Source organism: Colius striatus, chromosome 2 (assembly GCF_028858725.1).
Source record: "Colius striatus isolate bColStr4 chromosome 2, bColStr4.1.hap1, whole genome shotgun sequence".
Taxonomy (NCBI): domain Eukaryota; kingdom Metazoa; phylum Chordata; class Aves; order Coliiformes; family Coliidae; genus Colius; species Colius striatus.
In genome coordinates, this window is record NC_084760.1 from 115,232,989 (window position 1) to 115,260,127 (window position 27,139).

Consider the following 27,139-nt stretch of genomic DNA (forward strand, 5'->3'; position numbering starts at 1 on the left):
ATTTTTTTGACACTCATGTCACTATATTTATCTACATATGAACTTATACATATAAGAGGTCTCATCTCAGCCTGTGCTGTGGTCATGCTACCTTCCTATTCTGTAAAAGGTGACTCGAAATAATCGTCTGATAAATCTGATGATTCTTTGTCCAGCTGTCATTTCAAGGGAAAAGTTTTCTGCTGAATCTTTTGTTCTCTCGGAGAGCAGGCAGTCCTGGCTGAAGCACTAATTGCTTGTAAACCCAGAGAACAGGCTAAATTCCACCACAGCTGGGTTATATCTGGATTGAACGGAAGCCCCACCCTTGAACAAATAATTCCTGTGGAGAAATTATTGTCATCAAGGGTGAAGAAATACAAAGAAGGTAGAAACACCAGGGGTTTTATCCTTTTACACTGACAGTACTGCCTTCATTACTAAAAGCAATGGAACTGCAGACAAGATGACCAATGTCATACTGCTAGGCTGAGCTAACCATTTTAAATCAAAATTGTTATTAAAAGATAAACAAAGACAACAACCTCAACTGTAGGCTTTCATAATCTTTTTCTTCACTTACAGCTGTCTTTATTCTGCCTGAGTAATGAAACCATTTGGCTTGACAAACTATTGCTAGTTTAGAAAGCTTTTCCCCTCATCCCAGTACTAACTGGTGAAAGAAAGGAGAAAGGGAACTGCTTGCATTTAAGGGCAGATGGCACAATTCAAGAGGAGAGGGTCTGGTAACTGGATCTGTGATTAGAACAGAAGCCAGCAGTGAAAGGGCACAGGCATATGAATTCAAAGAGAGACTCTGAGAAATGGGCATGCGACTAAAACTAAACCATTTCCCAGTAAAGAAATCAGTGACCCAGAAGCAGAGAGAAATTGTGACTGGCTAGAAATTGAGACTAAGATTTAGAAGTGCATATTAAGAAGTTAGAAGGAGGACACTCACTCCACACACCCTAAATATTTGAGATCTCAAGTTACAATCTGCCCAGCAGCAGAGGAAGTTATCGCTCATCTCTTCCACTTCGCACTTGTTTCCACAGCCATCACTCCTCTCTCAGTCAGCCCTCTGCTCCTCAATCACATCAAAGCAAAACTTTTTAACACCACAGTCTGAAATTGTCTAAGTAAAAACCCTCCCTAAAACCAACCCATCTTTAATATATAAATTTAGGCCAGTAGACATTTAAATGGGTGTGATTAAGGGAGCAATACACTGTCAAAAGTAGGTAGTGGGACAGGGAAGAAGAAGTGGAGAAGGTGGGAATCTCAAAGTGAATTTCAGCCTGGCAAATGATAATGGTGCATTACATCCTGAGTTGATATACAAGTTCCAGCTTGCAGAATCTGTTTGAACTTACCCGATCTACTTTTTGAAATGCAAGGACTTCAATTTCTTTATAGAAATTAGTCTCCTGTTGCATAGCTTCAGTCTTAAAATCAGAATTATGACCTTCATCTCTGCTTTTTTTTTCCCCTTTTGGTAAAGATAACACTATTGTTTGGGGGAAGACAAACAAATTACCTATGAAATCATAGAATCATAGAATGGTAGGGGTTGGAAGGGACCTTTAGAGATCATCTAGTCCAACCCCCCTGCAGAAGCAGGGTCACCTAGATCAGGTCGCATAGGAGCATGTCCAGTTGGGTCTTGAAGACCTCCAAGGAAGGAGCGCCTCCACAACCCCTCTGGGCAGCCTGTGCCAGGGCTCCGTCACTCTCATGGTGAAATAGTTTTTTCTTATGTTTAAGTGGAACTTTTTGTGTTCCAGCTTCATCCCATTACCCCTTGTCCTGTTACCATCTACTAAAGAAAAGAGAGATGTCCAAACCTCCTGACAGCCACCCTTTAGATATTTATAAATGTGAATAAGATCTCCCCTCAGTCTCCTCTTCTCCAGACTAAACAGCCCCAGTTCCCGCAGCCTTTCCTCGTATGAAAGATGTTCTATACCCTTGATCATCTTGGTGGCGCTGCGCTGGACTCTCTCCAGCACTTCCCTGTCCCTCTTGAGCTGAGGAGCCCAGAACTGGACACAGGACTCCAGATGAGGCCTCACCAGGGCCTCATTAATTAAAGATTAATTAAAGATTATTTCATAATCTTTAATTATGAAATCATATACCAAACTGATAAGTAGCATAACAAATACTGGCTCGTGGACCAGAATTTCAGCATGCAAAGTCAACCATGGCTTTGCTTTGAACAAAGAGGAAGACTGAGATGAGGTTCCAGTTGGAAAAAACAGTGCAATTGTACAGTTAGAGGCAATATCATAATACACATATGCGTAGGGACTGCGAGCCTGCAGGTAACTTTAATTTTGGCACTTCCTAACTCTTAAGTACTTGGTTTTGAACCTTAATAACATTCTTTTACAGTTGTGTGTGTATAGCACACTCATAGATCACCCAGCCAAGACATAATTGATTTAATCATCCACATTTGTGAATGATTTGTGAAGCTCATATGAGTTTGCTAAGTTGCAGCCCTGCCCAATAAAAATTAAAACAGATGCCTCTCAAAAGCCCAGGGAAACAAGCTGATAATGTAAAAGGAACAGGCTGAACTGTAACAGAGAAGTGTGACAAAAAATATTTTGTTCTTTGCTACTGTATATGTAGCCAAAACTACAACACTACAGATCTGTCAGTCCAAATGGTAAAAATATTATTTTGAAAACTAAAAAGAAAAATTAGTTCTAAAAGGAACTTGAATTTAAAACCCTACACATTACAAGGCATTTACATACAAACAAGGAAAAAAAGATGTAAATAAGACTTTGTAAAGAAAAACCTCAAATATTTTACACATAATTATAAGGTAGTGTTCTTAGTGGCAGAATGGTAGAAATTTTGCTGTTGGAAAAGGCTGGATCTGCTAGGTAGTTAAATTAGTTTCTTAATTCAGAAGATTCTTTTTTGTCATGAAAGATTTGTAAAAGCTTTGTTATTAAAACTATACATGTTCAAATTGAAACTCAACAGCCCTTCTCTAACTTAATGCAGAAAAGCCCCAAATAAGAATAGTGAATTGCCGTATATTTAGAATACTAATGGTAGTAGCCTCAAATACATCTCTTTTTTCCTATATTCAAAGTTTACCTCCATTAGCGTAACAGGAGTTATCTAGCAGTGTCTTATTTCCAGTTGGTGGTCCTTCTGCCATTTCTGTAGAGAATTTGCTCTATAACCAATTAAGGTCTAATTGTCAGAAAGTTACTCTCGGGAGAGTGTGTTTTCTCTTTTTCCAAACATCATTCTGTTTCTACGTATGAAACTAGTACTAAAAAGAAAATTCCTCCTCCTTACAAACACAAATCAGAATTCCTGTTTGCAAAACTCATACAGGCATTATGAAACCCCAGGGAGTTACACTTTGCCTTCAGAGAGCTGATCTTTGCTTTTTTCTATTTGGACCTTTTGCAAAACATATGGTTTCCTTGTCTCGTTTTCCCAGCTGCAAAATGGAGAAAACATTACTTCTCTGTTTACAGAGTAATTATGACAAATGCACCAAAGGTCTGTGGAGCATTCAGATTCTGTAATAATAATGCTCATACAGATGCAGTTCATCATTTCTTTTCTTTCATATCAAAGCCATCTTCAGCAGTTCTTGTCCCTGGTTACTTCACACCTCAGTTTACTAATCCCCACTACAATTGATTTTAAAATAAAGTATAAAAAGAATTTACAAAGTCACTCAGGCTAAACTTGAAGCTCTAGAAAGGGCAGGGGGCTTGTTTTTTTCATTTGTTTCTTAAATCATAGGAGCTGTCTACTTTGTAGCTTGCCGTATGGCATTAGAATGAAAATTAGCAACTAGAAATTGCATTACCATCCAGTATTATCAGTTAGAGAAGATGAGCAACTGCAAACACAGATTTGTAACTGCAGGTTCTGCAGTAATATCTCTTAAAAAAAACCACTTCCACCTATAGAAATGTTTTAATGCTTTGTTAGCAATCATCACATAACTTCCTTTTATTATTATTACGCCAAAAGCTCATTCCACTTGATACTGTCTGATAGAAAGTTCTCAAAATGGGAAGATAGGTGCAGAAAGCAGGGAAAGACACATCTCTCCAAGACTCAGCCATCTTGCCAGCTACTCTCCAGGAGATTTTCTTGGCTTCTGAAAAGCTATGTGTTATAATCTGTAAGCGTTTTACACAGAACAAAGGAACTTTGGAAAAATGTGATCAGCACAGAGCAACTCATAAATGAGTAGTGAAGCTCTGTGGAAAGAGCAGAAAATTTGAAATAGAAGGTGAGAGGTGAATGTAGACCTGATTCTATAATCCTTCATCCTGTGCCTCAGAAGAGAGTTGTAAACTCTTTCTATAATATCAGCAATTTCTACACTTGCTTTTTGCTTGCCTCTATAGTTTGTTCTTCAGTTTTATTCAAGATTTTATTCAAAGACATGTTGACTGAGAAGCAATTGCTTTCATTAGAAACAAAAAGAAGAAACTACTGTAAATGCTTTCCGTTATGGGAGGTGGGGCATTAAAGGATAATGACAACCTCTAATCTCTGACTTTTAGGGAATGAAAGTTTTCATGCCCCAGTTCATCAGCACACACAGCTACAGCTATCTTCTCCTTTCTTCTGGTGAGATGCTAGTGGTTTGCAATGGCCATATTTTCATTTTATTGGACACTCACACAATTTAAAAAGAATAACCAATGAGAATCAGCAATCATTGCCATTTTTCCATGCCTTTCTGTTCACACCTGTATATACATTTGATGTAGAAAGTAATGAGTTTGGGACTTAGAGATACTCTCTACTGATTGAGGTCTTTTTTGTATCTAGGTATACCAGTGCAAAACCATCAGTAAATAGCCTGATATGCAAAAGTGCCTCTATGTCTACAAGTCAAGTACCTTCATCACTCCTTTATTTCATTTCTTTTGTTTTAGTATCAGCTGTAAAAATAAATAAATGTGGTTTTAAAATGTTTTCAATTGCATTTCACATTTTCCTCTGACTGAATATTCAGTACTGCTGTTACAGGACCAGGAAAATAAAGCTGAAAAAAAACCCCATTTCCAAACCCCATCATCCCTGTATGAGTCTAACAAAACACGTTTTTACCACAGCGCTCGCTTCATTCTTACCTCAGCAAAAGGAACACTGTCAAGATTGTTCGGCATGAAACTGAACAACCTGGACAGGTGTCCCAATTTACAGATTTCTCTTTAAGGAAACCAACCAAATGCTTAATTTAAAAACCTGTCTTTTGCAGACTGGAACAGATATATAGTCAAATGTCTGATATATACTCTCATGGCACTGCAAAGCCACGTGTCGCTTCCTGCACTTCCAGACTCTATTCTCGCCTTGAGACCTGTGCCCTTCCACCACAGAGAGAGAGTCTCAACAGAAGTATCCTAAGATGCTTGAACAGCACCTTGGTAAATAAAAACATAATGGCATTTTCTGCATACAATACAGACATGCAAGACAGAGATACATTTGTCCATGTGTGAGAAATGTGTTTAGCATTGTTAGAACGTTATGTCCAATTCCCGTCACAAACATACTGTGAATTGCCTTATGCATCATATGATATCTGTGGGTTTGGGAAGGTTTGTGATCTCTCACCCTTATTTGCAGCTTTGCTCCATAACATGAAAAAAAAAAAAAGAAAAAGAAATACATTCCTTACATAACTGCCTGCCTTTTCACCTTTGATTTGTATCAAGAGCACCTCAAATTTTCAATGACCATGAACTAAAGGTCTTTCCCAGTCTGACAAAATTAATGCCAAGTTTTTATTTACTTATTTATACATATATAGTCTTTTGAAGACTTTCTGAAAAGACTGCAAGTTTCAGTCACAAATATATATAGTGACATGCATGTATATGAAAGCCAAAGAAACATTTTTTATATATATATATATATATATATATATATATATATGGTAGAATATGTGTACATTTTTAAGTTGTGAGTACAAGACACTGTAATTACCTCATAACGAAATTAAACAAAATGGGGAGAGTCAGTGTGACAGCGACAGTCTGAGTAAGGAAAAGGCCTCACAATTAAGTGAGAGTGTTGTAGATAATAAGTGAAAAAAAACCCCATTCCCTTAAGTCAACACAGCAGCAATATTAAAAGGCTGAGGAAAGCAGTGATTAAGAACGCCTGGGCACACTAAATTTTAGATTCTTTTCATTATCAAAACATATAGTCATGTTCTTATACCACTGGCTGGAATAGAAGCACCAATTCAAAGAATCAGAGGCTGAACATATATTTTTTAGAAGTCATCATTAGGGAAGGTAATTTATGTGCATCAACAACCATACATACACATTTGAAGCTTACCACCTGATCACATACCTGTGTCAGTTCCTGTAAATAGCAAAACATAATTTATTTCTTTAAAAGTAACTGCTGGGAAAGTGTAATTGACAGGATACAATTAAGCAACAACTAAGAAATACTTAAAATCAATCCAGAGACTTCCTGTTTATGATTATTATCCCTAACTGTAAGAGTGTACGAAATAACTGGAGAAAGGAAGCTGGCACCCTATATAACCAAAGAGCAAAGTAAGTATCATAGCTATACAAAAACAAAAAGAAACCAAAGTAAAGCATGCCTTTTCAACACAATCATGGCAGTTTGGGTTAAGGGTTCTTTGAAATGAACTATGTTTATTTATTTAGAGAGCTCTCATCATTAGATCTCTGGATACACTACAAAAATGAGAAAATACACTGATTTTACTTAAAGCTGAACTAAAGGTCTCAGGGAAATATCCATTGCAATACCAGAAAGCAAAAAAGCAAACGTATATACACTGGTTGAAGAAAGATAAGAAAGGGAAGGAAGAAAGGAAGGGCAGGGAGGAAGGACAGGCAGGCAGGCAGGAAGGAAATTTCAATAACTGACCTATAAGAAAGACTTTGTTTGCACAGGAAGTTTGAAGAAATACTATGAAAGCAGTTAAATTATAGAAAAATCTACTTGCTTTGATCTTATCCAACAAAAAGCTCATAAGAATAACAAGATTTTGGGCTGAACACCTTGAAAGGCTCACACTCTACTTTGAACTGCTGGGCTACCAATGGAACTAGCATTACAGAAATAAATACATAAATTCATAAATATTAACATTTTAATTGGCTGATGTACTGTCACAGTGGGGGAACTGGTAGATACAGCCCTCTCAAACCCACTCTGTTTACAGAGATGAACAGCATGCAAATAGTAAAAACAGATAAAACACTTTAACCACCCTCCAGAATTGCTGCAGCAATCTTCTAGCAGAAAGGGATTAATTAGCAACAAAGGCAAACGGCCATTTGCCTTAAATTATCAGTTTGTCTACATGATCATTATTTGCTATGAAAATCTTTTGCACCTTCATAGCTATTATCTAAATACCTAAGATATGATGTGTACAAAGCAACAGAAAGGTTTTGAAGCTAGTTGAAATCCCAGATGAAGCACATTTGTTCCATGAAGCCATTTGTTGCCAGCACACCCCGATCTGACAAACGTATTTGACATGATACAAGAAAATGCCAACAGACTGACAGAAAAAAAAATACAAAATAATAATGCTTATTTTCTTGATGAAAGAATTCTGTCAGTGTTCTTTTCCCAAACTCTTTTTTCTCCTCTCAAGGGATGCATTCATGTTATGCGCACGTCATGCACAAATTTGAACTTTGGATTTAAACCCTTGCTTCGCTTGCATTTAAATTATGTAAATATCAAGTCCAAGCCCTGTGAAATCCAAAACAGAGAGCATCTCATCCTGCTTCAGGATAAAACAGGCTTGTCTTCTTCCTGTTACACATTCTGAACCAGCAGTAGGGCCTGTCTAATATTTAAAGTATTCTCTTTTTACATTGTTATGTGGTGCTTTGCAAGTTGACTCATTCCTGCCTCCAATTTTCTCTTGTACACCTTTCAGTTCTCAAGGTCATGAATATTCATTTCTCATGTAAATTGATGTGAAGTTACTATTCAGACACTGTAAAATTTTTTGGGGGAGGGTACACATTTAACTGTCAGAAGGTGGCTGGAAATGGTTAGTAGTTTATCTAAGTCACAGTCATGAGAACAAAAATGTTATCCCTGGCCAAGGGGAGAGATGTCAAGATAACATATTTGTGTCAGCTCTTCCTTCCTGCCACTACTGACTGAATAACCATTGGCTTTTTGAACTCATTAGTCTGCAATTAATTGACAAATAGACAGGGTGGCTGGCAAACAGCAGTGACTTTGTAGCAGCACCCTGCCAGCAGTTAGCCTCTATTTCTACAGCATTAGCAGTAGTCACGATGGTTGTGCTACACCCCTACCATACCCATGTTTGAAGATAAACCACCACCAATTTATATCCACGTGGTACAATCCAGGTGCTCAAATATCAGTATCTCATGGTGCTTCAGCTGCCTCAGACCAAGTGATATGTGTGACCCTACAGCTGTCATTCTGCAAAGGTGCAGAACCTCACCCAACCCTGTGTCCCATCTGGCACCCTGTGCCAGAACCACGCCTGCATCTTGGACTGCCCAGTGGACTGATGTGACATTAGATGCTGGCCGGTGAACATTGCCACTTAGGTTCTAAAGCGGTGTACTGACTCTTGCACGTCTACTGCGTCATGTGATTTTGTGCTCAGGCTCAGCAAAAGACTCCAGCCATTCAACAGTCCATTTCCCTCCTGAGAAACCCGATTTCCAGGCTAGAAGTCAGTCTGTGATAATTTCTTTCTAGCAGGAGAAAACACCTTTTTTTGCCACTATTATAATCTAACATGGATATAAAGGTGAACAAAGAAAGCAAACAAATTCCTGTTCCAAAATGGAGTCTACCCAATAATGTAGAGAGAAACCCAGTTCCCTAGTGAGATCATGAATACAAGTTGCCCACGCTGTAACAGCTGTTTAAAATGACATGCCTAGAAATTGTCTCTTGGCAGACTGGAGAGGTATGCCTGGTCTACATTTAAGATATGCTAACACGATTATTGTTATATAGGAATCAATTTTTTCCATGCCAGCAAAAGACCTGGAAAAGACATAGTTACACTGGCCAGAAAAGAGAGAGGATGAGAGATGGAGAGAAACAAAGAAGCAGAGAGATAACCAACTTCAAATGGGTCCAAACAATGCTTCCAAAGACTTTGATTATAACCTATATCCCCTCAGAGTTCTTAAAGACAAAATTACCATTTTCAAGTACAAAGCTGACAAAAATGATGTTTATAAAAGGACACGATAAGTGATGTCTCCTTCCCCTCTGTGCCTCTAGCATAGGCAACAAAATCTTAAGAGGAGAAAAAATCCCCAGCTTGCTATTTTAAATATCACCTCAATTTAAGGTCAAGGGAAGCATGCCAATCCAGAAATCAGTGTGCAGCAAGAACTTGATTACGATCAGCAAATGAAGTAAAGGGAAAATGAAAACCAAGGAAAATAACTGAAAACTAGGTGGGGACAGTGGGGCACAAAGCCCCAAAACACCCCACAGAGTATCCAAAACTGTAAGGGGAAGGAGAAATCTCAGCTCTTGATCATTTTGCTTTAAAAAGTGTACGAAATCACACAGCTGCCTTCCTTGACACAGCTGTAAAAGAACGCAAAAGAAAAAACTGCCATGCAAAATAGGGTATGTCAACTTCCCAACAGTCAAAACTTCAGGAGACATTTTTAAAAGGAGTGTTTTTTTTCTTAAAATACCAATTTTTTTTTTCTTCACTCCCTTCAAATGCTGGTAATTTTTATAATAATTTTCATCTTCGCACTGTTGAACGTAATGAGACAAAAAATACATGATGCACAAATAAGTCATAGTGTTCTGTGCACACTAATAGGAGTGGTGAGATGCTGAACATGTGATTAATCTAGGTCTGAGAGCAAAATACACCTCCTAATTAAAAATCAATTATTAAAACCAGTAAAGAATAAAAAAGCAAAAAAGGCTCGCTCACCGAACTCATAATGAAATCCTGGAAACCTGTGCGAAAGAGTTATTTGAAAAGCAGAAAGAAACCTTTGACATCTACATTTAACTGAAGATTCTTTTAAGACTTTATTGTGGTTTTCTCAATTTTATGATTAAATAGTTCTGTGAAAAATTGTTTCTGGTATCTTTTGTGCTTTTATCTTTTCATTCCAAATGGTCAGGAAAATGAATGGACAACATTTAAATGGGGAACACAAGAACAAATCATTATTCTGGCTCTCTAACACAGTTCCCAGATGATACAGGGATGACAAGCAGCTGCCCAAAACTACTGGCACCTGAACTTAAAATCAAGTGCACCATCTTTACCGACAACATTGCCCATTGTCTTGCTCAACAGTTCTCCTCCAGAAGACGGCTTTAATGCACATGTTGAATAATTCACAAACACTAGATCTGGATGTTCAAATAACTTTTTCAACTAATTTGTGTACAATTCTGGAAAGATCTCAAACACAGAACAGCTCAAAAGGAGCTCAAATCACAAAACCTGTTGCACAAGCTCGGACAGGAGCAAATTTGGGCTTTTCATTGACAGTGACAGAGAGATTAAATTAGCAAGCGTTTCTGACGAGATTCTGAATCCCATTACTGGAGAAACTACACTGGTATTATGCATTATCATAAATATTCAGCATCTGCAATCAAAAGAAAACTTTGGTGTTTACGTATATAATAAAGTTTTAATAATTCACTAGCAATATTTCATGCACACTGCTGCTGCCACTTCGTTCTGGATAAGGGAAAAAAATACATCCAGAATTTAAAATCAAAACCATTCACCTGGAACAAAACAATCTCTTCTTCAGAGAAATGTACTTTGCCTGTAACAAGTCATTTTTCCATGAGGTAGGAGGCCCGGGCTTCATCTGCCGGTGGCAAGCGGGAAGGCGTGGTGGGAGTGGCCTCCATTTTGTGCTCCCCTGAGCAAGCTCCAGCCTGCAGACCTTGTACACCCTTCCCATCTCCAAAAGGGCACAACCATGTGCCCAGGATGGAGTCACAGACTCCCCATGATGACTGCCCAAACTCAAAAGTACTTTCACAATGAAATTCTCAAATTTTTCCCTCAAAAGACATCCTCAAAAGCGAGTGCGGTCTGAGGGTGTGCCAGCTCTCCCGCCCAAGGGCAGCCCATGGCGCCTCCAGAGCACAAACGCAGCCCCTCAACCTGCACTTAAGTCTAAGCCATAAAATAATCAAATTTGGTATTTTACCTGCATCTCAAGCAAGGGGGTATGTTGTTATCCTTCCATCCCTTCCATTCAAGGATTTGGGACTGTGGTTTGTGTAGTTTTGGCCACGGAGTCCTCAGAGATTTGTGGGAAGGCATCAGGGCTGCCTGGTAGGACCCACCATACACAAAAACTCAGCCTGCCACAGGAACTTCGTGATGCTGCTGAGGTAGCTGATTTTTAAAATGGTGATAAAAACCCGAGAGGATGTCAGGGCTGGAGGAGGGATGAGAAATGCAGAAAGAAGGTGCAGCCCTGGATTGCCCCTGCCTCATTAGCTGCCATCGCCTCAGCTTTGTCTTGAGGTGGCGACAAACCAGGAAGTGGGGGGAGGAAGTGTCCCCAGAGGCAAAATGGGGCAGATGGGGAAGGGGGGGGGCTACACCGTTTTAATTGTCAATAAACTGATTTGACTGAAACTCTCCCACTTTTAACACGTAAAATACAGGAAAAATGCCACTTGACCTACAGCTTGTGCTCATCCCACCTGCCGCTGAGGGAGAGCCACGGTATCTAGTGCCACACTGAATGGTCGTCAACTTTTGAAGTATGATCCAGCTGAATAAATACCACAGAAAGTCAATAGCCAAATCCTCTCAGCAGCAGCAGTGCTCTGGGAACCTGACTGGAATTTGAACATTTGCCTTGATTTATATTATTTTAGTATATTTTTTTTGGTACATTACTAGCTCCACGGGAACATGAACAGCTAGTGGAGGATTAACTTTTAAAGGATTATCTTTTAAACAAAGAAAAATTTGGTATATTGCAAACAACTAACTCGAATCAAAAGAAACAGATTAATCCAAAAGGATTACCAGGTAAGCCTTCCCTGTACTTTAACATCCAGATATACAGCTGAGAAACACGAATGGTTTTATTTAGATGCCAGGGTGCAGTTGTCAAGCACCTTTTCATGGTCCACAAATAAGGGCTGCTTGTTCACTTAAGGCTGCTAAAACAAAAGCTTTGACGACTTATCCTAAAGCCTCACAAAGCAACAGCAATCTTCTGTCTTTTGACAGAGCCCTTTCCTTTACCCTTGCATATGTAAGCTCTGATCATGAAGTCCTTTCAACTCCAGCCAGGAAGGAAGATTAGTCGCTGCCTCTACAACTCCTGCACTGTGAAATTTCCAGAACTGAGCTCTTTTACTTCCCTCTGGGAGGCAGGGGAAGTCACAGAAAACTGAGATCGAGCTCTTCATGGGTTTTTTTTCCCCAGAATTGTTAATAGTCATGTAAGCTTTTATGGCCACGATACTACAGTATTACAAAAACCAAAATAGCATTGATCTACTAAAATAAAACAGTTCCCGTATATTTGGGAACAACAGACGCTATATGCACTTGAGCATCTCTGTTTTACTAGTAGACATGTTTGTAGCATCTCTTACATGCACCAAAGATTTGTATAAAAATCTACTGGAGTCTTCCAACAAACAGAATGGGGTAAGTAACCAAGTGAAAAAAAAAGTACAAAGATAAAGCCTCATGTTTTAATTATTCAACGTGTCTTTAAAATTTGTTTATTTCACACACATTCAGGGTATCCTTGAAATACATTAAAAATCGGGAATTCTTAAACACAATATAACTTAAGGCAGTTCAGTTCCTCCATGTTTCGGTCAGCCTCATATACAAGTCAGCCCTAGTATAACCCAGAGGGGAAACTGGATTCAGCAGCAATCACAAACCTTGCCTCTTGAAATGTTAACAATTTTGGTGAATTTTCTTATCTAATAATTTTACATTTACATCTTTTGAACTCATCATATATATAATCAACTAAACACTACATTTGTTCAGCATATATTTCATATTTATTTAAGAAAAAATACAGCATTAAGCAAAGACTCACCCCCTCCACCTCCAAGAAGGCTGGAATTAGCTGCAAGAAGAACAAAGGAGAATTATTAGCATTGAACTCTCTAAAGATAGAATTAAAACAGAAGATGTTTCACAAGAGTTTCCACTCTTTCAGTAACTTTGCTACCCTCCACTTACCCAAAAACATTTATTGCAAAACCAATCATTTATGTAAACTGTAATTGCAGTCTTTACCTTTGTACTATTTTGCAGTATCTTCGAACATATAAACTAATAGATAAAACAGTAATACAATTCTTAGAGATAATGTGTTGAACAGCTTATGAAATTATAGTCGTGAATTCATAATTTTATAAAGCACATTCCTTTTTGATTACCAAATGAAGCAAAAGTCTTTCATTGTCAAGAAACTGAAATAGACTTTGATGCAAATTTTGATTAGCTCTCTGTGTTTTCTGTGACATAAAATCTTTGAGGATGATGATGAGAAGCTTTGGCTCCATTGATATCTAAGGGTGTTATACCATTGTATGCCATTGAGGTGGAATTTCACTCAGAATCTTTAATTGCCTCTGCTCTGAACCATCCAGCAATTTTCAGAGCATGGTGATACAAGATGGTCCTTCAAATTAAGCTAGCACAATTGGAACCATGTCAAACATTTCCCTTTCACAGCCTAGGCATAAACAGAAGGAAAGCCCAAGCTTCTACGCCTGCCTTGAGTAAAGTGTTCGCCCTTTAGCTGTGTGGGAAACAAATCCCTGTCGTATCATACAGATTAAACACCATATAAAAGCAAGACTATTAATGGATTGACACTGGCATTTCTTATTGCTTGCTGATGAGTAAAGGAAAAGCAAGACATCAAACCATTTGTTGCTCCAGGACAAGGGTAGATGTCAAGATACAGAGAATAAATCAGGTAATTTCCCACATCCAAAATTCCTACTGTTACATGTTAGCATTTCTATTATTTCCCTCTGCTTCCTAAATAGAAGAATGTAAACAGAAAATTCCCCATTGCTGGGGTTTTTTTTCATCACTTTCTTGAGACTTTTACAAAAAAAATCGACAGTTACCTTTGCCTTCCTCTTTTGTTTTTTCAGATACTCTACAACCACCCACTTTCAGCTTAACCACTTGCAGCCAGCTTTCTCTGACACTGCAGTGAAACTGTCTTCATCGAAAAGCCAGATTTTCCATCAAAGTAGCATCCCTAATTTTAAATGCAACATATACCTTTAACACTACTATCTTACAACGACTCAAGAGGTAGCTCTAGAATACTCAAAATACAGTACCCTTTAAAGAAATAAATATGCAGCTTTAGATCGGCATAGCTGACAAAATGAAATCAAAATCAACTGCAAACTACAGGGACAGTTATCCATCCTAGGACAAGTTGCTCCTCCACTTACTGAGAGTGAATTACCGAGACCATGATGTAGAGGGATGTTCTTATGCATCTTTCTGATCCAAGTCTGGTTCTAATGCTCTGATAGATTAGATGTGGAAAAATGATGTAAATAATCTTTGTTTCTAAAATGAAGCCATCTGTGGCCATTTTCAAAGTGCTTGACTTTCTTTTTGCTATCTGGATTCTTCCTTCAGATGCAATTCAGTAAAACCAGCTAAGAACTTTCCACTATTCCTTTTCTTTCACGTTTCTGACAGAGCATTGAGGTAAACGGGCTCATAGAGAAATACACAAGTGGTAAAGTGGTGTGCCCAAGAAAAAGATGAGGCAACACAGTTTAGGGAAGACAGTGCAAATCCTCCCTTTTGGCTATCACATATTGTTGCATTAGCTCAGCTTCCACGTATCTATATCCCACGATTCAACTGTGTTGCCAGGACATCATTGTCACAGTTACTTTACATAGCATAACAAGACTGCTTTTGACTCTTGGCTATCCTCAATAAAGTGCTAGCAGGGAACAAATATTGCCATATATAAATTGCCTTTGAAAAAGATTTAACAGCAGTAACAAGAAATGTGTGCAGACATATTGCAAAGAGTGCCACTGAACTTCAGTGTTTCTATGTTTATGTGCTCTTGTCTTCACTGAAATACACTATTAAAGAAAGACACAAATTAAAACCAGATGCACATATTTTTACAGAGGCTTCCAAAGTATTCCTGGAACAGGTAACATCACCTTCCCTGCAGTAAAATGAGTTTATATGACATAAAAATTAGCATACTTGATATATGAAGAAAAGTAACCATGTCATCCACTGTCATGACTCTGCTCTTCAAGATTATTCTTTTGAGCTCTGTAGAACACACCTACAATTACCATTCTAGTTCCTGAATCAATTCTAGGATTTTAGTTATGCTTGAGAGACTTGAGAGAGACAGCTCAGACCTGCTGTACCTCACTGCTATGAAAGTTTCCATTGCTAAAAAAGTTTCTTTTGATACCCAGCCAACATTGCAAACTCTCATTCACTGGCTTCTCAGAGAATTATGTGTCTCTCATTAAGTTTTCCTGACAACATTTACCTTTCCAATACTTTCTAAACCTTGTTAATAACATATAATATAACTCAGCATCACACACTTCTCTATAGAAACAGCAAAAACAGTTCAAACAGATTTTTGGCTGCAGTGTATTTATTACAGCTATTGAAATTGCAGTAATAATTCATAGACACTTTATTTTTTTTTAACATGACGCTTAACTGTTAAGGAGGAAAATCAAACAATTTTCCTGTGATGCCAAGAATAAACACGACTGAATTGCATTTACAGCATCTTTGCCAGTGAGATAATGTGTCATTTAAAAAGAAGACTTTTTAGTTTCGTTTTTTTTATGGTATACAAAAATAAAAATCAATTAAATATACCTCTCTTTTCATTTTTGGGAAAGCCTTACCGTTAAAGAAGTAACTTGTCACTTACCGCCTAACAAATACTTTTCCCCAGCCAAAACTGGGGATTTTCATCTGGATTCAGAGAGGTCAGCACAGCCCCATGGCTGCAATTACATCATATCACATTGGAGCAAGTACTGCCTCTCTTCTCAATCCCCCAGTGTTACTCTACAGCTGCATTTTGTCCATCAGTGCTCCCAAACAATCAAGTCTTCTAAAACACTTTGAAAGGGGCTCCTGCTGTGGAGGTTCAACTATGGGTAGGTATGAGCAACCAGCAGTGGGATCCTAGAAGCCTTCAACCTCTGAACTTGATAGAGACCAAAATTGCTTCCCAGACTGCACTACTACACTGTGTGCTGTACAACTGCCTTGCCTAACTCAGAGAATATCCAGTCTTAGGTGTAACATGTTACAACATTTGTAGACAAGAAGTAAATCCACCTTGACCAACTTCTTGTCCTTATTTCTCTATTCTAGAACTGCAAGAGATTCTTAAGTCAGAGAAGAGTTGGAGTACAGAGGAAGACTGAATCACTGCTAGGATACCAAGGCAAAGAACAGTAAAAGAAAACAAAAAAGTAGAAGAGAGTCTCCAGAGAAATGAGAGGTAAAGACTTCTTGCACCTCATTTCATTCTCCATGTTACCCTTTCAAGTCAAGCTCCCACATCTATTAAAATTGCCTCCGTACCAACCAAAGTCTACAATAAATTCCTGGTCATTAACTCTGAAAACCTACTCACAATACAAACTTTGATATATTCTTTTAATATATACTCATTTATAGTAAGAGGAATGATAACACAGAGTGGTCAGGCAGCCACCAGACTACACACTTCTTTGTCAGACTGAAATATAACACACGTTGATGAAGTCCCATCCAAATCACCTCATTTAGCCAGAAAGAGGCAGCAGAAGTGAGAGTTTGTCTAATTTTAAGTATTTTTGCCTGTACCACTAACAGAGGCTTCAATAAAACATAAGAAGAAGAAGAATTTTAAAAAACATAAACAGCTGCCATGTTTGGGGATCCATTTCTGTGGTGCCTCTTTAAATATTTGCTTCGGGATGAGACAAATCACAGCACAACGGATGCTGCTCATCACCACTACTTTAAAAGGTGCCTTGAACTCTGCATTGTGAGAGACAGATCTCACCTTTGCAGCCTGCCTCAGCACAGCGAACAGAAATACACCCAGAAGTAGTAATATGGCTTTCAGCCTTTTAGTTCTGCATTTCTTTTTATTAGATACATTAGAAACATTAGCAATAAAATGTGTTTCTACAAAGTTCAAACTCATCTCTAAGAAAAATCCACTTTAAACAAAAAATCCACTTAAAAGAAAATCAGTCTGTAATCATTAAGTGTAACGATTTATCACTTAATGAGATGTTTATGACCCTAGATTCAAACAGAAATTCAGTATTTCAAATGACTCAGCACCTCAACAGATTAGACTTTTATTCTTTTTAACAGGACAGCACTGATAAACAAACTATGTGAATGCTGGTGTGATCAACTCAGAAAACTCCACTCTTATTCTACAAATCAAAATTCCTTCCAAAACACTTCTCAGGGGCAGAGGGGAAAAGAAAGAAAGAAAAATACCTTGAAGGAAAGAATTTATCTTAAAGTTAGTTTCTCATTATGAAATACTCACAATGAATGTTCAGGTTACTAAAACGAACAGATTTAAATTAGGAATATACTTGACAAATAATAACTGGGCATGGATATTTTCAATCTCAGACAACTTAATAAGTTGAGTCACACAGCTTCCCAACAATTTTTTGAGTGAATAAGCAGACCAGGGACTGTGGCACAGATCTGAACATCTCCCTCAGTGTTCTCTTTACAACAGCACCCTTGCCAAAAAGTAAGTTTATTTGAAATTTTGCGGAAAGCAAACGAATGCTGGAGAAGTTCATCTCAAAGGAAACTGAACATCTTCCTGTGTTGTAAGACAAAGGGTCTAAACAGTGAAAAAGGATACATGTATGGATTGCTTAAACAGACATTTGCAGAATTTTTTTTTCTGCCGTCAGTTGTGTGGAATTTAGAAAACAGAAAAGATGCAAATACCAATTTTTGTGAAGTCTCTGGAGACAACATGCTTTTAGCTTTGTTAACAACACAGCTGAATAATTCTGGTTACTTTTTGTTGGCATATACTCATCTGACAACGTTTTGGAAACGTAAATTCTTCTGGGAGCACGTCTTTGTCAAGTATTAATGGCACTAGTAACTTAAATTGACATCTATGTCATGCAGCCATGCATCTGTCAGTATAATAAAAATATACTTTTAAAAGATTACTTGATATTGTCTGACTTTGGCAGCAGATGTTTGAGCTTATTTTGATATAAAAAAGATTAAATATTTTTGTCAATACTTTCTAATTGTGAAATTTATTCAAGTAGACATCTTTATGACTGGCAGTGTGGTAAGATGCAAGACATTCTACTGCCTCAGACACCATTTTTATTCATCAATAAAACATCATAACAGGCAGCTGGTGAGCAGAGTACCAGTAATTTATGGAACAGGAAGCTACATTTCTTCTACATGTTTTGTGAGACATCCTTACCTGTCACTGTGTTTTGTTTGATCTTTTCTCAAGAAAGCAGGGAGAACAAAGGAGAGTAAGCTAACAACTGCACCTCGTACATTCAACCATTTTTAACACAAAATGTGTTTTCATGCCTTAAACTAAAAGCTTTAGGTTTAAAGATCATGAAGCAATTTTGAAGTATATACAGTAAATAAAATACAGCCATACTCAATATACTACAGTATGATCAGCACTGTAATTACCTTTACTCAAATGCTTCCTTGTACACCAAGCCACGGCAAGCAGGAGAGGTAAAATAACATTATAACAACAGCCTGGGCCAGATTTGCAAAGTTATGTAAATACCTAATAATGCAAAGCAGAGACTACTGGAAATCAGAAAACCACCCAGCCTACAAAAGAAGATGGACATAAAACATTTAGGCATATCAGTAAGTACTACTATTAGCATCTTCAGACACTTGTATGTCTTCTGTAAATACAGCCTTCAGATTCTTCCTCAATATGGAAGGTGTGATGATAACCTGCATGCAACCATGCACCAGAAACAGCTCCATAACATGGGCAGCAGCACTTAACTGTTCTCTACAGTGTAGATATCTGGAAAGGCCTTTCACCCTTCTAGACTAACACAAGCTGAACTGGGGTTGAATCCTTTGCCTCAAGCTGGAGCCACACATACACGGCTACAGCCTGAGTGCAAGTGTACCAGCCCCAGCAGAGCACTGGCTGCTGTGTGTGCCCTGGTCCTCACACTGCAGCTTCTTGGAACAATCCCTGCATCTCCAAAGACCTGGCGTTGACTCATTCTGCTCGTTGAAGGCTCCTAAGATGCTTTTGAGTTTAGCCCCATAGTTTTGGGGTTTACTTGCTTTTAATGGATGATCGAGAGCAGATCACATTCTTGAAACACACTCAAGGACCTGAGCTTCCATATATGAAGAGATCTTCTCCTCTGCCCATAAAAAGACCCCTGTAAATAGAAGTGAACATCTACCCAGTCTTATTTTATTGTTAGTAAAAAGTACAGACTTCAGGCTCTCTTTCTGAAAAGCCAAGATATCCAGAAGCATGACCTAAGGAGTCCAAACAATTCAGCTTATGAAGTTTCCACCATCTACATTTTGCTGACACAGATGATGTGGAAGACAAAAGAGAGAGATCGAGGAGGGTTTTTTTGCCTTACTTCTTTCCCAGATGTTGAAAGTGAATGCTACAAATTTGTCCTGCTTTAAAGATAAATAAAATGTAATGGAAGGCTTTCTGCAAGTAAAAGTAAGGGGTTTTTTGTTTGGAATTAATAAAATGGCTTTATGGTTTACCTGCCATACAACCTGGATTGTTCTGTTCCCCCCTCCCCACACCAGTTCTTTATAGAGAATTATTTGTTTTGCCAAACAGAACTAAGTTTTGCCATCTTTGCATATAAAATAGTCATTATCTCCAATTTCAAGCTTGTAAAGGGTATTTCATAGATAAAGAATAATCAGCATACTAGTAAGTGCTCTGGAGTTGATCCTGTCAAGGAAATTGCCTTCACAACATTCTGAATTCAATAAGAAAACAATAACTGTCATAACGTTTCAGTTATTTTTCTTCTTCTAATACATTAGCAATTCAATATATAATGTGCATTTATGCAAGAAAGCTATTTTTTAAAGTTATATATTACACCCTTAAGCTTAATCAGTCATATGCAAAGCACCTCTGAAATCTGATATGAAGGCTGAAAAAACAAAACCAACCAACAACAACAACAAAAACCAAACCCACAGAAATCAAGGTAGGGAAGGCAGCGGGAGCAGCAGTGTCCTGGGAACGCAGCACAGAAATAAGCACACAGGGATCAATGTGGCATTTCAAATTTAAGAGTAGATTGTAGGAATACCTTCAAAGTAGAAGTAGCAAAATGACAGGTTTTTTTACCTTACAGTGAAATGCATGAATTACTTTAATGCAGTGTGAGAGAAAATTAACAGAAATTGAAGTTGTCTAACACATACTGAGAAAATGCACACACAATGAAGTGTTCGGCCTAGAGTACTTCCTAAATGCTGCTGTATAAACTTCCATATGGACTGAGATTAGGCTCCAGCTTTAAAAGGAGCCTAGACTTTAAAGTAGCCTGAGGACTTCAATCACCACAACTGCTTCTTGGTTGGGAAGTCAGTTAAACACAGCAAAAACTGTAACTTAAAAGAATGTCCAAAAAAACCAGATGAACTTGTTTTTAAGAATGGTATTCATCAGGAGATCTTCAGTCCCAAATGCCACAAAACATTCTCAAGTGAAATCCTGCAAAAACAGCAATTCACGCGTTCGAAAAAATGAAATTTATACTCTTGACACCCATCCACTGGTAGAATTTCCAGCTAGACAGAAACATCTCTTCCAAATCAAAGGAAAGAAAGCAATGCAAAAGGAGAAGGTTTCCCGCCAGCACCCCGTGAAGGACAGTTAGAAGAACCTGTTTGATGAGGCTGATCTCATCCTTGTGAGGGAGGAGATGACAGATCTGTTGAATCAGAAGCTGCAATTTGAATGGGAAGGAACTAAAAAAGGCTAAAACTATGAGGTAAGCACAGAAATGTCCGTTGTCGTGTTTTGCATGAACCCTTTTGCAGAAAGCACACTTGTTTTTCACGTTCCTCTCATTTTTTTCTGGCAAACAAGAAAGGCACAAAGCAGAAAATAATTCTATTCTAAGGCTGATAAATTGTCACACACACTACCAGATGCTAAAGGGAAAGCTATGAATTAAGATTTCATCCATTTGGAGTGTCAATTTGTGGTTTGCTCAACCACTTAAAGTTGCCTTCCAGATCATCAAGGTATTTTAGAATACAGCTGAGCTGAAACGTAAAGCAACAGGAACTTATTCAGGGCAGAATAATGAGGAAAAAAATATTCAGGTGTACTACAGCCAATTCTTCATCTCATAATTTGGGCCATTTGTGTGGTTGGTAAACGTAACATTAAAGGGAATCAAAGTGCTGCAGTATATAATTAATCCATTTAAGTAGAGTCGTCATGAATATTTAAAAGCCTACAGAAAATAGAATAAGAGCTACTCCAAGATTCTACCTGCACAATTAGAAAAGCAGTTTTGGTAGCAATTATTTCAAAATAATTAGTGAAATTTATATGATTCATGCATCTTTCCAGTATCCCAAAGGAACGTGTTATCTGGAAAAAAATCAGAAGGACGTACTTTGTGCTTCCTTTGCTTCTGTCTTCAAAACTAGAACCAGCTGTGAGCCTCCCAAAGTCTATCTCTACACAAGAACACTACCCTGGGAGCTTTTTCTCCTTAAAATAAAATAAATTAAAATACTACTGTGCTACTCATGGTGTGGCTAATCATAAGATTTCATTTCCCTTTCCTTCACTAGGAAATAATTGCATAATATTTGCTTTCGAGAGGAAAATGATTGCCAAAAAAAGTTTTAATAAAGGAACAATTATGGTCTGAAAATCAAACAGAAATTTTTAAAAGTCAGAAAAACTAACACACTTCAGTCTTGAAACATTAATATTCAACATTCGGGCTTCAAAACAATAAAACCCCTGTAACTTGTTATGAAATCAAAGGCCACTGCTGAAAAGAAGCTACCTGGGGCTTTGCCTTGACAGCAGCACGGTACGTTTTCCCGTAGGGTAACCAGCAGTAAGATGCACCCCATGGTGCTGGAGTTCCCTGTGGCACAGGCACACCCCATCATGCTGCTGATTTACTCTAAGGCAGTCTGAGCAAGGTCAACCCTGGCTACAGCAGCAGGGCTGACCTCAGGAGGTGTATTTTGGAGTAAAAGTTATAAGTGCCCACATCACCTTTTTTTCTTGGAGTATTAACGCTAATGAACCATCTTCAGTTGAAAAAAAAAGTAAAAGAAGAATTAAACAGAAAACAAGGTGGGGGGAAAAACCCCAAGGCACACCTCATGCTCTACCAAAACAGCCCTGGCACTTCTTTCCAGCTATGCAGACAAGACTTCACTTGCAAATTTTGCCGCAAAGTTAGAGGAAGGCAAGGTGTTATTGCACTGTTTTTGCAGAGAGCAGCCTGGAAGGAAGGTTTTGACAATGAATTACAAGCTCCTGCAAGCAACTAGCGCAGACATGTAGGATGTGAAGAGCCTGCAAGTAAAGCACAGAAGTAAGGTCTACTTTAAAATGTATCCAACTGGGTGAATGTAACATGCTGTGCATATGAACACGTTGTATAACCTCCCTAATGATCCTTTCTTTATATAGCCTGAAATTAGAAGCAGCTCCCACTGTGGTCAGTGTAAGCCACATTACAGAAGAAACAGAGAATCTGGTTATGTATTTTACTCTACTTTTTTTGTTGTTTTCAAACATAGGCCTCAAACTGTTGCTATAGGGCTAAATATTTGTATAACGACAGTCATGTATTCCTTTATAAGGGAAAGTGGAACTTAACAACCTCAGTGCTTCAGTCAAACCAGGAATAATGTTACAGTAAAATATGAACTCATCATCTTACACTGTCCATAAGAGTATTATCACAAATACTGTTGTTAAATCTCCTATCCATACTTTTATCTTAATGATTGTTTCAAAAAGTTACTGCCTAACAGAAAGGGGGGAAAAAAATCCACAAAGAAGACCACAAAAGATAATAAGAATAAAGTCTAGCCATCAACTTACTCTATTAGAGAAAAGAGAAATTGGCCCTTTTATGGTAAAGGGAAGTCAGCTTAGTCAGAGGGAGATTGATTATCTTCTCCATTTTACTGTACCTGGAACGTGCAATTCATGACATGTCTTAAAATGGAGAAACATAACCTGGTCTCAAAAAAAAAAAGCCAGGAGAAAAAAAACTTTACTGTTAGCTTTCTATTTTCACATGCCCTGAAATCTTAAAAAACCTTTATTCAGGAACTTTAAAGAAAAGCGAGATCACAAGTAACCACAATGATGTGAAGGCTTGTAGATAGTTTCAAAGGCATGACAGAGTCAAGAGCCCAGATGAAATCACTGGCAATGACAGCATTTCAGATTGTGTGGGACAATTCTTTGTTCCTGTCAGGTTGTTGGAGATTTCTAATCTTTCCTAACTGCAGATACTCAAAGTTTATGATTTATCTCTGCAATTGTCAGGTTGGAACCATACTGATCAGTTACCTGCCCCCCAAACAGTGCCCCACACTTTATTTGCCTGCTTATCACCCGAGTCCCTGTTTCATGGGTACCCCATGGCTGCGTCAAAAATAAAGCAAGGTATCCATTTTATTACACTTTCAAGATACCTCTTGAACACCAAGATTACAGGCACTTCTTAATGACAAAGGAGATTAAAGCTATTACCAACAAAATGTAGTAAATAGGCATTGTTGTTATAACATTGTGCATTCAAGCAGATAATATCTGGCAGAAGCTGTATTAAGGCTTTGATGAAAAATTTACTGAGGTTAGGCTGGACAAGAATCTTTCATTTTCTCTGAAGCAGAGAAAGAGGGGAGGCTGGCTGAACTGTCACACACCCATAAAGCTGTGCAGAAAGAGAAATCCTCAAGCTGCAACGCCTAATCAATAACTTCATCGTATATGCACCAGAGCATCATCCCTAAAATTTCTCATCCTTGCTTCCTGCTAATTCCACTGGTCAAATTCAGATATGGAAATGTTGCCCATATCAAGCAGGACTTGTGCTACCTTGTCAAGCAGGGCTATTAGACAATGTATTTCAGCTGCCTAGAGCAGATATGACTTTTGGATGTGGATCAGAAGACCACAGGAGGAAGATTGATTTCCCCTAAATGGCCAATAACAAAGAGGTAGGAGCTGTCAGGTGGCAATTTGAGACATCTGTGTTTTGTGAACCCAGGAAGGATGATGTGGATTCACCCTCTGGTGGCAAAGATGCTTGTGGTTAATTTACCATCATCACCACAAGCACTTCCACCACAAATCCTTTCAGCTATAACCACTACCCAAAACCGCAACAACTGCTTGTACTTGCTATTTTTGCTAACATTTTCTTCTAGTAACAGTTTGCCCGTTGACTCAAGAGTAGTACCACCATGGAGGACAAATAAACAAACAAGTTTGACCCTTTGCCTGGGCCACAATGTGGTCATGAGCTTTTTGGTATAAATATATATGTAAATACATATATAGCATTGTCGTATTCTCACTGAAAGCTTCATTGAAAAGGACTAAGCTCACTAATCAGAGCTTAGGACAGAGGAAACAAAACGAAACAAAACTAATCCTACAAACAATTTGTACAGATAATTAGACCAAAGATAAATTTGGGGAAGCTTATTAATCACTTCCAAATATGCTGCTCCTTTTTTTTCCCTACTTCTGAGTACTTTTAAAGTGTTGATCGAATAAGCACTTCTGTGGTTTTGATTCACCTGTCTTTCTGTAAGACAAAAGGGAGGCAAATACATGAAGCACAAAAAGACAGGTTAGGATGAATATATGCCATCCAAGTTTAATCATCTTTCTCCCAAATGTTACAACGTACTCAGCCCATCTAGAGCAACTTTCTGAAAAGGTGTTCTCAGTAAGTGTAATGAGTCATCATTCCTTCTACACTTCCTAACAGAAACATTCAAAATCTTAAGCATCTCCAAGCTTTCATAGAGACCTCTTGCATCCAGGGGTAGCATGTAACTAACAGTGATCTATTTCACACCTGGAATCACAAACATAGGTACTATAATCTAATCTGTGCACAGCAAACACTTCATTTCATTATTCCAATACTACAGGTGGGATTTATGACTCAGATGAGAACTTTTGAAAATGGATGAAGAAGACAAAGACAGAATTAGGCAAAATACAAACACCACTTACATGTACACAGAGACCAGTCAAAAGATACTACAGGCATCTTATGCTGTATATAGGCACATCTGTAAGGCAGGTAAAGTATGTTTTTATGGCTGCTCAGAAAAGAATGAATCATCTTTTAAAGGTCTCTCTCAAACTACTTCTCTAGCAGCAATTAATAGAGAGAGGCCCCAAACCACCAGTCACATGCTCTAATCATCAGGGAGAAAGAAATTAAAATGACCAGAATAACCCCACTTTATTGAATATGGAAAACTCTGCTTTCTGTTGGAAAGCAACTACGGCAATCTCATATTCCACAATGAAATTAGCAAAGAAATGGTTCAGTGCATAGTTAGAGAAGACCTCATGTCCCTGAAGCATCAGGTAGATAGATTACAATACAAAACCTACACTACATAGCCTACATAGCCTAAGTTTATGGGCAGGATTTGCAGGAAGAGATGTTCTGTTAATTCTGTCTCTAATAACACTGTGATCTAAGAGTACCACTCCTACCAATATGTAGCCCCAAAATTTTACCAGATTTTGCTACAGAGAGCAAAAACCATACTGCTCTGGCTGGAATAAATGACTGCATGGGAGCACGGCTCTTCTCTTCCCCTGAAAGTCTCAGACAGTCTTTTCTCTATACTTCAAACAAATTAAACCTACTGCAATTAATGATTATAGTTTTTCCTTCAATCAGCCCATATTCCTCTAGGAAATTAACTTTAGCTATTAAAAGCCTAAAGGCTGGAAAGGAACCTAGTTAGATGAGTTTTACCTCCTCTGTATTGCCTGCGTAATCAAATGCAGTTTCCCCACCAGTTTAATTCTAATCAGTTTAATTACTGAAAATTACAACAATGAAAAAAACCACAAACCCACCTTACTTCTTACATTAGAACAAAGGAGAAAAGCTACATGTGGTACCACAAGAATATTGGGTAGCAACAGTTTGATACTGCACGTGAGGGAGAGGAAATGACTGAAAATAAAGATAGATTCTAATATTCCTTAGACAACAGCTATGAGACTGAGGAGGTGGAAACAGCAAGCCACAAGCCAAGAATAAAACTCAGCACAGACTACTGGCAAGGTGTGAAATCAAGGGAAGAGTTTACTACTTCAGCATTGCAAAGCCTTGATTACAGAGGACCTGTGTAGCTCCACTGAGCCTTAATCTGTATTTCTTACCCATCTTTAGGTCAAGGAGAGCAATGGAAAAGCAAAACATGTACCACCTGGGGTAGCTTAATTCTCTCTTCCCCATGATAAGGAAGAAGCTAAGAACTCAAGGAGAGCTGCCCATGCTCGTGGAGAGAAAACTAGGATAGGAGTGACACTATTTTCTTGCCATTGTCTCTGAAACAAAATTGTTCTCTTAGTCCGCACTAAGGAAGAAGGAACCAAAGAAAACATGGAGATAAGTTTATTAAGTGTAGAAAAACCCTCTGGTGGAAAACAAACTGAAGAATAATACCAGGAGAAAAATGGATCCTAATGAAGAAGTCCAGGATTGAGATAGAAAGGAAAGAATCTCTAAAACAGTGAAGTAGTGAAAAGAGAAGTACAAACTGCAAATTGAAATGCTCTGTTTTATATGATATAAAAATGCTGAGGTGAAAGGTCTGCTAAGCACACACAGAGTTATACAGAAATATTTGGAGTGAGTTTCCCTCCACTTGATTTCCACTGCAAAAGTATTTCATAATGTTATGAGACTCTTTTGTAAAAGTAATTATTTCATGGTATGTCTCTCTTACCTCTTGCCACAAGGAAACTTGTATGAAAAATACGAGGTAACATCATGCCTT

General features: G+C 38.1%; 1 protein-coding gene across 2 annotated transcripts in view; it reads right to left on the reverse strand.

The window, feature by feature from the left end:
• Positions 1-27,139, reverse strand: part of MACROD2 (mono-ADP ribosylhydrolase 2) — an 858,454-nt gene that overhangs the window by 658,723 nt on the left and 172,592 nt on the right. For both annotated transcript variants that reach the window (XM_061989226.1, XM_061989225.1), the window contains exon 4: positions 13,092-13,121. In XM_061989226.1, the coding sequence (XP_061845210.1) occupies positions 13,092-13,121 (30 nt within the window). The remainder of the gene's footprint in view (positions 1-13,091; positions 13,122-27,139) is intronic.